Source organism: Protopterus annectens, chromosome 7.part0, assembly GCF_019279795.1.
Source record: "Protopterus annectens isolate FY-2018-M chromosome 7.part0, PAN1.0, whole genome shotgun sequence".
NCBI lineage: Eukaryota > Metazoa > Chordata > Ceratodontiformes > Protopteridae > Protopterus > Protopterus annectens.
The window spans coordinates 1,729,096,604-1,729,114,091 of NC_056739.1; the positions used below are offsets into that span (position 1 = coordinate 1,729,096,604).

General features: G+C 37.6%; 1 protein-coding gene across 2 annotated transcripts in view; it reads left to right on the top strand.

Moving 5' to 3' along the window:
* The window catches only part of FES (FES proto-oncogene, tyrosine kinase), a 1,834,337-nt gene that overhangs the window by 1,756,108 nt on the left and 60,741 nt on the right, over positions 1-17,488 (top strand). For both annotated transcript variants that reach the window (XM_044078263.1, XM_044078264.1), the window contains exon 19: positions 10,040-10,162. In XM_044078263.1, the coding sequence (XP_043934198.1) occupies positions 10,040-10,162 (123 nt within the window). The remainder of the gene's footprint in view (positions 1-10,039; positions 10,163-17,488) is intronic.

Consider the following 17,488-nt stretch of genomic DNA (forward strand, 5'->3'; position numbering starts at 1 on the left):
AATAATGTCCTCTTCCTTCAACATTTCATCTCGGTAAGAAAAATGGGTTTGCACTTCTGGTGGTACACTAGATTGCTGTGACAGCCATCCTACATTAATATAGTGATTGAGCTTTTGCAAAATTGGATCAGTCTTTGTATGATCTCTCAGCTCATCAAGTCTAGTGGTAGAGAAACTATGCTCTGCCATCACATCAAACTCAAAATTCTCTGCATCAAGTTGTTACATCGTATTTCTGGGTGATCTTGATAAGGCATCAGCTAGATAAAGTAGTTTGGCTTTCATATAGACCATTTTGAAGTTGTACTTTTGCAATTTGAGCATCATTCTTTGTAATCTCGCCGGAGCTGAATGCATAGGCTTCTTTAGAATAGTAACTACAGATTGGTTGTCAGTTTCAATTTGAATAGCTCGACCATAAATATAATCATGAAACTTGGAACATGCAAATACTATTGCCAAAGGTTCTTTCTCAGTTTGAGCATACTGCATTTCATTTTGGGTAAGTGTTCTAGATTCAGAGGATAGTGGTCTGCCCTCTTGAAGAATAACTGCGCCAAGACCAAATTTTGAAGCAACACAGGAAAGAGTGACTGGTTTATTTACATCATAGTATCTTAATGTAGGTGGGGTGGCAATTTTCTGCTTAAGGTCTTCAAATGCCTTCTGGTGTCGTTCTAACCATGACCATGTAACATCTTTGCACATCAGCTCTCTTAAAGGTGCTGTCAACTCACTGAAGACTGGTTTATACTTGCCTAAATAGTTGACCATGTCTAGGAAATGCTGTAGAGCTTGAATATTATCTGGTGCTGGCATCTCAATAATAGCTGCTTGCTTGGTTGGGTCTGGTCTCAAGCCAGTACTGGTAAATAAATGACCTACATATGTAACTTCTGGTAGTCTAAATTTGCACTTCAGAGGATTGAGCTTCAAGTTTACCTCACATGCTGTCTAGAACTCTCTTTAGGTTTCTGTCATGCTGTGCTTCACCATTGTCCCTAACCAATAAATCATCTACTATTATGGCACAAGGATAACCCAAAACAATTTGCTCCATTGCACGCTAGAAGACTTAACTTGCAGAATTTATTCCAAATGGCATCCTTAGGAATCTGCATCTGCCAAACCGGTTACCAAAAGTGGTTAGTAATGAGGATTTGCGATCAAGCATCACTTGCCAAAATGAACTTTTTGCATTAAAGACAGAAAAAACAGTGGCATTCGGTATTAGGGCTGTGACCTCTTTGTACGCATTGGATGATGCGGTCTTTTCAATGCTTTGTTCAGATCTCTTGGGTTAATACATATTCCGATTTCATCTGAGCCTTTTTTGTGAGCTGCTACCATAGATGACACCCTTTCAGTTGGTTCTGTAACTGGACAAATTACATCTTGCCACACCATTTTATCCAGCAGGGCCTTGACTTTATCTTGCATAGCTATTGGAACTCTTCTTGCTGGTCTGACTACTGGAGTGACCTCTAGGTCTAACTTTATGGAATACACAACTGAAGCTTGCCCAGCTTGTCACTGAAAACGTCAGCATAGTCTGAGAAAATGGCTTCAGGAAAAAATTAGAACTAGGATATGCACTTATATGATGAACTTCTTTGGTTAAAGAAAGCAGATTCATTCTCAAACTGTCTTTCAGACCCAATGACTGTACTGGTCTTCAGACTACATAGAATAACAAACTGTAACAGTTCTTAGCCAAATAACATGAAAGCATCACTGAGCCTTCTGTTTGAATTTCTTCACCTCCATAAGCAACAAGTTTTGCATTACTGGCCACACTGAGTTGTTCATTAATTCTTACTTTAGCAAATGTGTCTGTGAATATAACATTACACTTTGAACAAGTGTCTACTTTAAACTCTATGGATTTACCATTGATCCAGACTGTTTAAAACACTTCACTCTTTGTCAGTAAATTCACTGCATTAACTCTTTCACCAATTACTGAAACACCATCTACATAAAAAGTTGACTGCTGCAGCTCCACTTTATCAACTTGCTTTTTTGTGTGACCTTTCTTTACAACTGTGTAGGGTTTACTTGATTTGCAAATCTTTTGAAAATGGTTCAGTTTTTTACACTTGCCACATTGCTGACCAAATGCTAAGCATTTTTCTCTTTTAGATTCATGATTAGCCCCACAATTGCGACAGTTAATAAAGTTGGACTTGGGTTTTGCTGACTCACATCTCTACTGCACTGAGCATGCTCCTTTAACTGAACTGGTCTTAGAACTTGCTGGAAAACTATGTGGTTTACAAAGAACCAATCCCCAACCACAGTTCTGAATCCCTTCTATTCTGAGTATGAAGATATCCAAGAAAACGAATAGAATAAGAAAAACACACTTTAATAAAACAAAGCTTTCGGGAATACCCCTTCTTCAGTGTTGAATAAATCCATTTGAGTTTAAGTACATATATATATATATATATATATATATATATATATATATATACACAATAAAACAGAACCACCTGACACAGCCATCCTATAAAAACGCTCTATAAAAACAAATTAATTGATTGATATATTTCCATTGAAAGTATGTTTCCATTAAAAGTTCTTTTCAAATAGAATATATATGTATATTGACATATTTAATACCATAACACTCCTTAAAAATAGATTTATCTTTTATAAGCATATGAGATATATATTGTAATCAAAAAACACCATATGCATCAAAATACATCTATTTAAAGATTAGTGGTATTGTTTCTGTCTAAATTCTAACATTGGTTTAACAGTAACCATACTATTTAGACCTGTTTTTTTTTTTATCAGCATCCAACCTCGTGATCCATTTATATTCAGAAATATCCAATTTATTAATTATATCACCCAACCTTAAGCTTCTATTTATTATTTTCAGAACTTTGAATTTGAAGTTGTGTGTTGCACATTTCTCAATTCTGTGTTGTGTCAGTGCATTAGAGAGAATGTTTCTTCTCATCTCTGATTTGTGCTCAATAATACGATCTTTTATGTCCTTGAACATTTACCTACATAAAATCCTGGACATTGTGTGCATGTAGCTAAATAGACAACCATTGCAGTTCTACATGTTGCCTGACATTTTATTTCATATCTTACTTTGTTTATGGGTTGTTCAAAGAACGTCTGGGCACAAATATCAACACAACAGCTACAAGCATGACATGGTGATGTGCCCACATTATAGTACTGTTTGCATCAAGTTCATCTCAAAATCTTTATAACACAACATTTTCTTTAGATTATGCATATTCCTATATGCAAACCTAGGTGTATGTTCTAAAATTTTATTTAACTCAGGTTGGGCCATCAAGACCTGCCAATTCCTTCTAATTATTGATTCAACATATTTAGTCATGTTGTTATATGTGGTAACATATCTCAGTACGCTTTGTGTATTATTATCTACTTTTTCCAAAATTGTAAACTCACTAAAAAATGGACATGCATATGTATCTCTATTTCTCAATATATTATCTCTTACTTCCTTAACATGTCCCACATTATATCCTTTATTTTGAAATTCATTATATAATGTATCCATCTGTTGTTCACACCTATGTTGGTCGGTGTTTAATCTACTAATTCTTAATAGTTGGATTTTAATAATTCCAGAAAATATATGCCGTGCATGCATACTTCCAGCATGCGTGTATTTATTATCTATTGTATGTTTTTCCTATACACACAAGTTCCCAGCTCATTATTACAATTCTTGTGTATTTCAACATCCAAAACATCAGATAAAAGAGAAAATGAACAGAATGGATGAATTGGACATGTTTGAAATTTAAACTAACCCGGCTAACCATGATGGGCAGGTCTCAACACAACAGAAACCCAATCATGAGACTGAAAATGAAGATGGAAGCACCACGCGTAATGTGATTGGCGAAAGAAGTCATATCAACCGGAATCAGGTTACGACAACCACACCTACAGTAGCGAGTCCTTCTACTGAATGTCGGCAAGTTACAAGCGGTTCGGCACGGGGCTTGAATACTAGAGTGAAACAGGCTGAGGCTTTTTTAAACCTGTCACAACCAATAGTACCGAACTTGCCGGAGAAAGTGGACATCAAAAGTCGCCCTCAGTCGAGAGGCCACTCTCAGCAGCATTTCAATATGGGCACGGGGAAAAGGAAGAACAACAGTCCATTACCAAACAACAAACAGGGTCGTAGCTGTCTGGTGAGCCAAGCACCTCTGTTATAAATTTATCCACTCTTAATTTAACTGATGATATGGAGAGACTTTTAAATAAGGGCCTGAATTTCAGTACGAGCAGTAATGATACCATCGTTGAGGCCCTAACTGACTTAAAAATATTTACTAGAAATGTTTGTTTGAAAATGATTTATGGGGATGTGCAAGTTGCAGTCCCTGATAAATTAAAGAAAAAAAGTGTGTTTATTCCTAATAATTTTCCAATACTAAATGCATTTAATACTCTATGTGAAGATGATTTAAGACAGCTGTATAACGATGTAGCTAAACGGAAATTGAAAGTTAGATCTTATAATATTACTTATGAAGAGCATGAAGCTTGTAGAGAGTTAACCAATAATAAGAGTATTATAATCAAACAGGCCGATAAGGGGGGAGCAACAGTGATTTTTGATAAAATTAAATATATTGAACTGATGTATGATTTTTTGGATGATAGGAAAACATTTAAAGAAATCACACCCACTGAAGTTAGAAAAATTATTAGCGAGGTAAATTTGTTCATTTATGATCTGCAGGCACAAGGTGATATTACCTTGGAGCTTTTTAATTACTTTTCGGTTCCAACTCCGGTAGTTCCAGTAATATACGGAACACCCAAACTACATAAGTCCTTAACACTACCACCAATGAGACCCATAGTGTGTGGGAGGGGCTGGTCAACTGAACCCCTATCTGTTTTTGTTCAAGAGAGATTGAGTAAATACTTAACATTATGTCCCAGCTATATTAAAGACACGGGTGACTTTTTGAAGAAGTTATATCAACGGTATGACAACAATAGGAACTGTGAATATACAATGGTAACTATAGATATAGCATCATTGTTCACCGTAATATTCACTGTGATACTAAATGAATATGGGATTAATGCCATCCGTGATTTGTTATGTGAGAATTCTAAAATGAAAGGGAGAGACATTGAGGTACTATCTAGTATAATATAAGTTGTTTTAGAAAAGAATGTATTCTTATTCAATAAACAGTCTTATTTGCAAGTATCAGGGGTAGCCATGGGGACGCCCATGGCAAACACATACGCTAATATTGTATTAAGCCAATGGGAAAAGCAATACATTTTTAATTAAATGAATTTATATAAGAATAATATACTGTTTTATCAGCGTTTTGTAGATGACTGTTTTCTTTTATGGGAAGGAAATGAACAACAGTTGAATGACTTCATGCTTTATTTGAATAATACTACTGACTTCTTAAGGTTTACAATGAATCTAACTAGGACTAAAATGCCTTTTTTGGATGTTGAAATACACAAGAATTATAATAATGAGCTTGGAACTTGTGTTTATAGGAAAAACATACAGGTTAATAGATACACGCATGCTGGAAGTATGCATGCACGGCATATATTTTCTGGAATTATTAAAAGCCAACTATTAAGAATTAGTAGATTAAACATCGACCAACATAGGTGTGAACAACAGATGGATACATTATATAATGAATTTCAAAATTGAGGATATAATATGGGACATGTTAAGGAAATAAGAGATAATATATTGAAAAATAGAGATACATATGCGCGTCCATTTTTTGGTGAGTTTACAATTTTGGAAAAAGTAGATAATAATACACAAAGCGTACTGGGGTATGTTACCACATATAACAACATGACTAAATATGTTGAATCAATAATTAGAAGGAATTGGCAGGTCTTGATGGCCCAACTTGAGTTAAATAACATTTTAGGACATACACCTAGGTTTGCATATAGGAATATGCATAATCTAAAGAAAATGTTGTGTTATAAAGATTTTAAGATGAACTTGATGCAAACAGTACTATAATGCGGGCACATCACCATGTCATGCTTGTAGCTGTTGTGTTGATATTTGTGCCCAGAGGTTCATTGAAAAACCCATAAACAAAATAAGATATGAAATAAAATGTCAAGCAACATGTAGAACTGCAATGGTTGTTTATTTAGCTACATGCACACAATGTCCAGGATTTTATGTAGGTAAATGTTCAAGGACATTAAAAGATCGTATTATTGAGCACAAATCAGAGATTAGAAGAAACATTCTCTCTAATGCACTGACACAACACAGAATTGAGAAAGGTGCAACACACAACTTCAAATTCAAAGTTCTGGAAATAATAAATGGAAGCTTAAGGTTGGGTGATATAATTAATAAATTGGATATTTCTGAATATAAATGGATCACAATGTTGGATGCTGATAAAAAAACAGGTCTAAATAGTATGGTTACCATTAAACCAATGTTAAAATTTAGACAGAAACAATACCATTAATCTTTAAATAGATGTATTTTAATGCATATTGTGTTTTTTGATTAAATATATATATATCTCATATGCTTATCTATTTTTTAAGGAGTGTTATGGTATTAAATATGTCAATATACATATATATTCTGTTTGAAAAGAACTTTTAATGGAAACATATACTTTTAATGGAAATATATCAATCAATTAATTTGTTTTATAGAACATTTTTATAGGATGGCTGTGTCAGGTGGTTCTGTTTTATTGTGTATATATATATATATATATATATGTACTTAAACTCAAATGGATTTATTCAACACTGAAGAAGGGGTATTCCCGAAAACTATGTGGTTTCCCTGGTGAACAAGCAGGGGTTGTGGCTTCCATGTGCTTAGGCCTACTTCCGTTTGCCACGTGTTGCATGCTATCTACATTTGCTCTCGAGCCTACTGAAACCATGCTCTTGTCACTTGCAAGCATACTTGTGTGTTTTTCTGTAACTCGATTTCACAAATATCAGTGGCTTTCCTCAACGTTAAATTACTATCATGAAGCAAAATCTTTCTCACAGCAGCACTATTAATACCACATACGAGCCTGTCTTTTATTAACTCATCTTTTAAGTCACCAAACCAACACATTTTAGGTTTTGGCTTTATTTCTCAGGTCAGTTATATAAGCTGCAAAAGTTTCCCCTGGTTGCCTCTCTAATGTAATATTTGTCTGGGGGTTGCACATTTCTCTGAATTTGCACTTCAGACACTCGGGGCCTTCCCTTGATTCAGCCTGTATAACAATATGATGATTTTCACCTTCTCCCTCATATACTGCTGGTGCATACACAAATGAATGCTGCCTTTCAATGGTTTCTGACCCTGCTACGTTTAGCAAAATGAATGCCCTGGTTAATGCATCTTTGTCTTAATAAGCTGTTTGTATAAAAATATACTCTTGCTCAAATATTCTCCAATTCTTTGCAACATTTTGATCAAATACAAGTGGTAAGGGCTTTCAAAATCCATCTGCCATTTTAACACAAACTAGTGAAGGGTTTTGCAAATAAGCACAAACATATACACATACACATATGCCAGAAATTTATGCCAGTATTTGCAACTTTGCACAATAGCACAACAAGCCTCTGTATAACGGAACTTTGTGAAATAAGTCTCTCAGGCACTGTAATACCCTTAAAATTACTGTACTGCAAGAAATCTTGATCAGTTTAAGAAACATTTCAAATAACTGTACAATGCAAATGAACTGGGCAGGAGTCAGTAACATTTCGAAGTAATTGCACTTTGCAAATAAACTGTACACAGCGCACCGAAATTTCCCCATAATGGTGGAACCTTGCTAGGCAATTCTTTACAGTGCAAGAAACACTCTGTAATGCCAGCAGTTGGTGAATAGACACACCTAGTACAAGAAACGTTTTGAAATGGCTATACTTTGACTGTACTTTATGAAATAGTTGCACTTTTCACACAAATAAACTCTTTGAAATACATGCACAGTAATAAGCACACACTGTAAGCCCTTTTGCCACTTTAGGATACTTTGAATAATTCTAGTTATGCCCTTGATACAGTACAAAGTCGTAGTTATGCCAAAATACAGCACTTTACCAAAACACATACGGTCACCTTGCTTTATTTACACTTAATGTGCCCTTTTTGCCCTTATTATATTCGTTTTGCTTGTTTAATCTAGTTTCATGCCCATTGTACTTTTCTTGTGCTAGTTTTACTCTAAACTTGCCCGTTTTGCTTCAAACTAACTATGGGTGGCATGATGCCAGGGAATCATCTTGGGCTATGCTTATATAGGCGCCAGGCCCATTAGCCTAGTACACACCTATGAACCTATAAACACTCTTGTTTTACTTTAAACATACTCATTTTGCTTTAAACATACTTGTTTTGCATCAGACATACTCGTTTTACTTTCCTGATAATCATTTCATCAGATATCTTAATCTTAAGCATTTTGCTTAGTTAATAAACCTTTGTGCCTCCTGATTGATTAATAATGCACTTTGTGCCCTTGGAATGCTCTGTTTTATCTTTTTTTGTAAAATAAGCAGTTTGTGCAAATTCTCATTACCTTTGAATCTTTTTTGGCTATTTTCCATGCTCATTTCTCTTAGTTTACCTTCACTGTTATCTATACACCTCATGGCTCTGAATATCATTCTCTGGAATCCCAGTTCTGACACCATGTCGCTCTACCTACTTTGGACACAACAGAAGAGTCTTTGTGGGTTCTGGTCAAGCAGCTTTATTATATACAATCACATCACGATAGAAGTTTACTGACTTTAACTTAAGTAACTTATATACAAACTAACTACTGCAATCATACATGCTCATTCTCTGGCTGCACTTTCAAAATGGTACTGGGAATAGCATGTGCCCGGTATTTATACTTGCTCGTTCGGTCCTTGATATCCTTCTTAAAGATACAGCACATACACTATGATCTACACTAACCTTATAACAAATCTTAACTTGTTTTGTGAAGCCATTCAATCATTGCAATGATGTCTCCTATCTCCATCCATTAAAAACTCCTGTGTAAAAGTAAGTTCATTGGCTTAACACTGAGTTTATTTTAGAGCTATCACACTCTGTCTTTTCTTCAGTCTGGGTCTGTCTTATGTGAGCAGCCCTTCTTTAGGATTATCAACTGAAAACTGACAGCCTGTACTTAAGATTTGGAATGCTTGAGAAACTATATCGGGCATAGAAGTTGGGATGAAGTGGGATCACTGTCTTGCTGACACAACAAACTAGGTGCTGGTCTTGGCCCAGGAATTGTCTTCTCTGTGATCTTCTTTAAGAGAAAGACCTGGCCATTTGCTTTTGGTTCTGGAATGGGAATAGGAATGGCATACTCCAGTTGTCAGCATGACTTCCAGCTTCTATTCTTCTTACCTGGAAAGTTTGCTAAAGGGCAGTATACAGTGCGTGATGTCTGCCTGGCTTCATGGAAGTATTAGAAAATCCATCTGAAGTACTGACACAACCTTGAATGCAAACTAAGTTGTGCAGCAGACCTCTCAACTGTCCCTGACTTTGGCTTAAAATGTTGCCCTGTCCCTCTTAATCCCTCCTAAAACTGGTGATTTTAGGGGGAAAGTGAGGACTTACACTTAAATAATGACGATAATTATAGATTTTTGTTTTACTTTAGAAAATTAATGTTAATTCACATCCCCTTATTTTGTCAATTTCTCAGGTTAATAGTGCTAATATTTTAAAAAGTAACCATAATTATCTCTGATTATTTCAAAATTTGTCCCTGATTCTGGAGGTAAGAGGTTGAGACCAATGCTGTGCAGTACAACAGTTCATGTCACTAAAGAGGATGATGTTGACATAGGGAAAACCAGTCTCAGAATGGCATTAAAAAATGACATTTATCATAATGCTACACATAACAAGGAAATACAATCTTTCATTACAGAAGTAATACTCTTTTAACTACTGTGAGAATATAGGTTGTTTGCTGTCTTTTTTACAGCAGTTTCTGCTTTATTTCAGGTCGGTACACACCAGAAAGTGATGTCTGGAGTTACGGCATCCTCTTGTGGGAGACATTCACATTGGGTTCCACCCCTTATCCAAATATGACCAATCCACAAACACGAGAAGAGGTTGAAAAAGGTAATGTTTAAAGCAGCACTTCACTATTCTGTAAGTGAGGAACTTGTCACCTACATTTATTAATAAAGTAGAGGAACATTTATTTGTTACTACACAGCTTGCTGTGTTTATCACCATTTAGTATGTATTTATTTATTTATTTATTTATTTGTATTTGTTTTCTGGGGTACAGCACTCTTCTTCATGGACCTTTTTCACACTCGGGTGTGGTGTCTGGTTAAGTGACTTGCTCAGAGTAACACAGTTAAGCAATGGAAGCTGAGGGGAGCAAACCTCAAACCAATGTACCAATGGAAACAGCGTGTTAACAGCTCCACAATCCTAAACCAAATGCCAGACAGCATCCTCACTAAAATAGTGCACTCATAAAGCCTTATTCCAAATTACTCCATTGGAATGCTGTTTTGTAGTCCTGCATTACAGTGCAGTAACCTGGTGTGGTTTGGAATAGGGCTTCCTGATTTGCACCTGTGACTTAACATTCTTTTGCTTGAATTACCCCACTTCTAAATCTGATTTGCTTTAGCCATATCAGTTTACCCTTTGCCTGTGAATTTAGCCTGATATAATACAAATAGCTTATATATCTACTGAAGAGAAAATCCAAGTAAAGAAAAAAATTATAGTGAAATCTTAAAAATAAGAACTGAATGGGAATGCAGAAAACTGTAAAGTTGGGCGGATAATTAATGGGGTACTGCATATATGATGTAATGCATGTTAGCAGATGACTACCAGTGTCTGACAAAGTTAATACATTTTGTTTCATTACACGTTATCAAAGTTAGACAATGTAATGTTATTTGCTGATAGCTACATAGTTAAATATTCTTTTAAAATGTATAATTACAGTGGAAATGGCCAAGCTTTAAGTATATGTCACAAAATAGGCTAATAAACCTGGAACTACAGTCATGGAATATTCTTCCTCTTCTCATATGGCATTGCTGGTCCCTATCTAGTTGCAGCTTGTGCAATGTAGTCATTTTTTAAGCAGTTTATAATGAAATACAGACAGTTAAACATTTGCCCCCATTTCACAGTTCCTCAAAAGTTCCTACGTAGGCACTGTTCTCTGTAAAGAAAGAATGTTTTTGGTGAAAATTATCAAGTTTTTTTTTTCTTTTCTTCAAGATGCATAGATTTCAGAGCTGATTACTTAAAGTGGCAGGAGCGTGCAGGTTATGTATTATGTTTCTGCCTTAAGGAGTCCCCTTTTGGAGCAGAACTGCCAGGTAATAGTTTGGGGATGTGTGTATCAAGAAGACCAACCTATAAACTGACCTTGGTCCATTTTCTACAGTTCTCATAGTTTGGATCTGAACTCTGATGTTCATTATGGAAATGCTTCTACATTCTTTTGCTTAAGGCATCAGTGTTCATGTAATAACCAGATCCTCAGTGAGAACATATGTCAGCACTTTCTCTACTGGTCTGTACTGCTTGGGAGAGGAGCATGATACAGCAGTGGCATAAGTGTCAATCTTTTACCCCAATAACCCATAGATTCAGACGGGAAAGCATATAGGCCTGCTTTACATCTTACAACATGGCAGCCATTGAGATTTCATAGTACAGGTATTAGTAGAAATGTCTCTCACTTGATCCTAAGTCATTGCCATAGCACTTTTAAAAGCTGAAAATTATTTAGAGCAAATACTACTCACACCCTCTTGGCGGTAAGTCCATCTCTGAGACAGACTGTCAGTCCCAGCCTGTAGTGATCCCTTCTTGACTAAAAAGAGCTGAAGTTCATACCTGCCTCACACCTTGAAGAAGGTGGAGACTGGAGAAACCACTGCTTGTACCACACAGGGAGGGGCAGGGTTAGTTTTTGGGAACGTCCCTTACAGAAGCAACAGGATAGCCTCTTTAGACAGCCCATTGCATAACACTCCCTATTGTCTTGCCAGGTGTGAACTGTTAGGGCCGGGGGAACTAAAACAGAAAACCTCAACCGACTCCGACGGCTGTCTGAGTGATGGCCCCTACTAGCTGACCCTCCCCCGGTGATGGGAAATAAATGGGCCAATTGATCTTGGAGGGAGTGATGTCTGGCAAACAGTGGAGGAAAAGAATGGCAAAGAAAACCACACACGGAATATTTGGTAAGGAAATTACTCAGAATTTTTACATATACAAATTTGTAATTATGGATGCTGTTAGATAATGATTTGGCTTTGGAAAATGATGGCTGGATTGAGGAAACATTAAAAAAATGAGTGATAAAGGTTACTGTTTTCTTCTGATATATATATATATAACTTTAGTTAAGTTCTTCTGTAGGATGAAGAAATTATTGCAGCTGATATTATAACTATTTTAAGTGTTGTTTTATAAATAAAGTCACCTCTTCTATTGTTGATAAGTGTTATGGGGTCCTTAGCATCCACCTGAGCTACCATCTACTCAGGTAGATGAGATCTTTGTTTAACATCTCATCAGAAGGAAGAAGCCTAAAGAGTACAGTAGCCCCAAGTGCTATACTGCATTGCCATTTGTGAATGTTGACTCAAAGACCATACTTTTGCTCACCTGTATCACGTACTCTCAGCCGCTTAACCAATGTTAGAAAGTAAATCCCATAATTTCAGTCCATTTCTCATTAAATAATGTGGTTCAAATAATGAATGAACCTAACTGGCCACTGCTACAAATTTACCCACGTAATAAGGCAAATATATTTGTATGTGTTCTTTACATTGTTCCAGTACCATCGGTTATCTTTTACTTATGCAGCCAATAAATCTTTAAATGCAGAAAAATAACTTATTTGTGCCAGGCATCCTAACATTTAGCTCAGTATACAAAAGCACAGCATTGGATGTGTTATACCCTTTTCAGCTTATCACAGCTCATAGAAAAAACTTTTAAGTATAATAACTTCAGTAATAGTAGCAGTTTGCTAGACAATGTAATATAAAACTCATCAGAACAGATTTGTTATTTTGTCACGATATGTCCAAATGCCCTTAGTGGCCATTGCCTGATAATATCATACAGTGGTCATTAAAATATTGCAGACTTCTACTAATTCTTATTTCTATTTGAGATATTCCAGATTCCATTAAATTAAAGTGATTAGCAGAATTTTATTCCACTGAATTGACACCAGTATTACAGGACAGCAGTCCAACCACAGAGCTTAACTATCGTTTTACCATACTGTCTTTCATTTAAGATATATTATTCCCCCAAAGGAAAAGGAGAGATAATGTACAGCTATGCCCCTGGCTAATCATGAATCTAAAATCTGTTTCATATTCGGATACCGAGCATAGAAGGACTGAAAAGCAGATTCATATATAACACCTCCAAACTTTCTTGTTACCAACAGCTTAGAACACAGGTATGCATTACTGTAAATTCCACTAAATCTATCTATATTAGGAGCAGACAACCAAACTAAGTACTATTAAAGAGTTCAGGAGTTCCCTGCAGCCAGTCTTGTGTGATTTAGGGTAGCCTAAGAAACATAACCAGCATCTTTGCCTAGTCACCTGAACTAGCATACTAAATCTAATGGGTAAAAAAAAAATCTACTAACCTCCACGGTCATTCTTCCATATGCCCAGCTTCACACATACTAGCTATTTAGCCATTTCAGTTTAAATTAATTAATTGCAGTGAGGTAAATAACTTCTTCAAAACTTCAACACCCTAAAACTTTCTAATGCTAGTATCCTACATCAGGAATTTCTAAGATTAGTTATCCCAGTTATTACTAAACCTGTAACATGGATTTTCATCCTCTCACTAACATCAATTATTATTCCTCCAAGTATTAAACATACCCTCACTACAGCACTAACTAAAGTTAAGTCCCTCTCTGACCCCTCTGACTATAAACATATTGCCAATCTATGCCAAGTACGTAAAAGCCTAGAGAAAATACTTTACAAAAAACTGAGAGCATTATGAAGAATTAATTAATTCATTTGAATATAGGGTGGTGGGGCTGCAGTAGCATTGTTGCCTCACAGTTAGACGTTGCCCGTTCGATTCTCAGTTAGAGCGTCTTCTGTGTGGCGACATGCGTGAATGTGCATTCCTTCGTTGAAGGTTGTGCATTAGGCCCGGCAAGCCAGCCCGTCAAAATCTACTGCCAATCATTAGTGGACCGGAGTTCCACTGTGGCGACCCCTAACCGGGAAAAGCCGAAAGAAACAAACAAACAAACTTAATTCATTTGAATAAGCAATATAGAATTAGGACTGGGTACAGCATTATAAAAGCAACATATTCTGTTATAAACCAGATTTTCCTGTTTTTGTAGTACAGGTAAAGAGGATGGAGAATATCCATCCTGAGGGAGAGGGAGACTGGTTCCCAACAGGTTCATAACACTACTCTGATGACAGGACCTCAGTGGAAAGTGACAGCCTGTCATGATGCAGGGAGCTGATGATGTGAAGATGTGGATGCAGCCACCAAATACAGTGACAGTGGCCTTGGCTGGCATATGTGACAAAGCTCACACATGCAGATAAGGGAGTACAGGCAGTATTGCAGTAACATAAATGCTTGTGTTATCTCCAAGGGTGGGATTAAATCATAGAATGAAAAAGCTCTCATTGCTGGGATGCTACCAAGAGCACAATGCACCTTTTCATCTGCCTGGATGACAGCCTCTCCTTTGCACAATACAATGTCTGATTGATGAGATGTGTGATATAAAAAAAAGTCCAGAGGAAGACATACTTCTACAAGCCCTCATGACCTACACATACATTTTAATCATCAGGCAGAAATTACCATCAGCAGCATACTCATAAAAGTTTAGGTCTCCTGTCAGTTTACAGAGTACATATATGCTTAGCCATGATGCTAAAATTGAGCCATTGGTATTAGCATGCTTATACCAAAAACTGAATATGCTGTTCTCATCACGGCATTTAAAATCAAACTGCTACTACAAATTGCAGTGAATACAATATATTGGTCTGTTACTTTTTCAGGCAAGAGAAAAAATTGTTGCCTTACCCTGACCCAAACCAGCTAGTTACCTATCACAGTCAGAGATACTCTATTCCAAAACAGCTTAACTTTTAGTTATGTACTCACCATAACTTCAGATGTTTGGGATCCATCTCGCCTACATTCTGACTGATGGGTTCGGAGCCGATCCCTCGGCTCCGACTCGGCACGCTTATGCCAAAGAGCGAAGTCTCTTATTGGCTGAGCTCACTATATCCCAGGATGCACCACTACCAGTCCCCCAGATCTAGTTTGTCCGCATACATGCACACATGCACGCCCTGCTTATATAACATCGTCAGATGAAACAAGATAAAACAGTAGAACTCAAAACCGTTCAATCTCTTCTGATCTCCAAGGCAGGGGGAAGGAGGGTGGGTATTAGGAATGTGGCGAGATGGATCCCAAACATCTGAAGTTATGGTGAGTACATAACTAAAAGATGTTATGTGATCCTATCTCGCCTACATTCTGACTGATGGGACAGCGCCCTAGCACCTGAATCCTGGATGGCTCACTGGAAAACACTCCTGAGTACCGTGGAACCAAATGATGCTCGCCCTTTAGATGCCACATCCAATTTATAGTGGGAAATGAAAGTGTGCGGATTGGACCAAGTAGCCAGCACAAATCTCCGAGATAGCAAGCTTGGAATGAAAAGCTATAGAAGTCGCCATAGCTCTGGTAGAGTGAGCTTTGATAGATGTTGTAAGTTGCTTATTCGAAGAAGAATAAGCCTGAGTTATACAATCTCTAATCCATTTGGAGATAGTAGCTTTTGTGATGGTTTTGCCCAATTTATTGTCTGAGAAGGACACAAACAATTGGTCTGACTTACGAATTTGTTGAGTCCTGTCTAAATAGAAGCGCAATTGCCTGTGAACATCCAATTTATGGAGAGTGTATTCTGCTTCATTGGAGAATTTTGGAAAGAAAACTGGTAGCTCTAGGGATTGTTGGAGACAGAAATTAGAACAGACCTTTGGGACAAAGGATGGATTAGGCCTAAGTGATACTCTATCCTTGTGAAAAATCAAGTACGGTGGTCTGATAGACAGGGCTTGAAGCTCTGAAACTCTTCTTGCAGAAGTAATTGCAACTAAGAAGGCCGTTTTCCAAGACAGATATTTTAACTCACATGTAGCAGCCGGTTCGAAAGGGGAAGATGTTAATGCACGAAGCACCAAATCAAGATCCCACGGAGGTGCAGGATGAAAAACTGGGGGTCTTAACAGGCCCGCACCTTTAATGAAAGTTTTGCATAGTCTGCTGCTCATCAATGGAGGATCCATGGACTCGTGAAATTTAGAGATAGCCGCTAGTTGGACTTTAATAGTAGAGACAGAAGATCCTTGATTAAACAGGGATGTTAAGAATTTCAAAACCTCTGGGATTGGAGCAGTGATAGGGTCTAAGCCCCTGAGTTGAGCCCAGATAGCAAACCTCTTCCACTTACTGAGGTACAATTTCTTAGTGGTGGGTTTGTGGGCCGAAGATAAAATGTGAATAACTTCCGGGTCTAATGTGTGACTTCTGACTAAAGTCGGAAGTGGAGGAGCCAAGCTGTCAACTTCAAGGAGTGAAGGGACTGATGCTGTCGTCCCGACTGATGAATTAACAGATCCGGAATTAGGTCTAAAGTCCACGGATCGTCCACCGCATGTTTCTTCAGGTAGGGAAACCATACCTGACGAGGCCAGTATGGGGCAATCAGTATCATTGCGGACCCCAATTGAGAAGCTTTTTGAATGACTTTGGAGAGAAGTGGAATCGGAGGAAAGGCATAAAGTAGCCCTGTTGGCCAAGGTTGTGCTAGAGCATCCATAGCTGCTTCTCCCTGATGTGGAGTCAAGGAGAAGAACCTTCTGCACTTCGTGTTTAGTGGAGTTGCAAATAGGTCGCAGCACGGCGTCCCCCATCTCCGGAAAACCTGAGCTGCTACTGTTTTGTTTAGGGACCACTCGTGAGGAGAGAGAATTGTCCTGCTTAATCTGTCTGCCAGTATATTTGATTTCCCCGGAATGTGGGTCGCTACCAAGAAACGGCTGGTAGCTACCGCCCATTCCCACACCCTCATGGCCTCTCTGCAAAGGGGGTAAGATCTGGTCCCTCCTTGTTTGTTTAGGTACCAGACCACCGACATGTTGTCTGTGTGGATGGCGATTATGCCCTGAGGGAGAAACCTGTGTAAGGCCTGTAGGGATAGAAGTACCGCCCTCATCTCCAATACATTGATGTGGAGAAGAGTTTCGTCCGGAAGCCAGGAGCCCTGAACTAACCTGCCCAGACAATGCCCCCCCCACCCTGTCTGGGAGGCATCTGTCGTCAGGGTGACCACTGGAGAGGGAA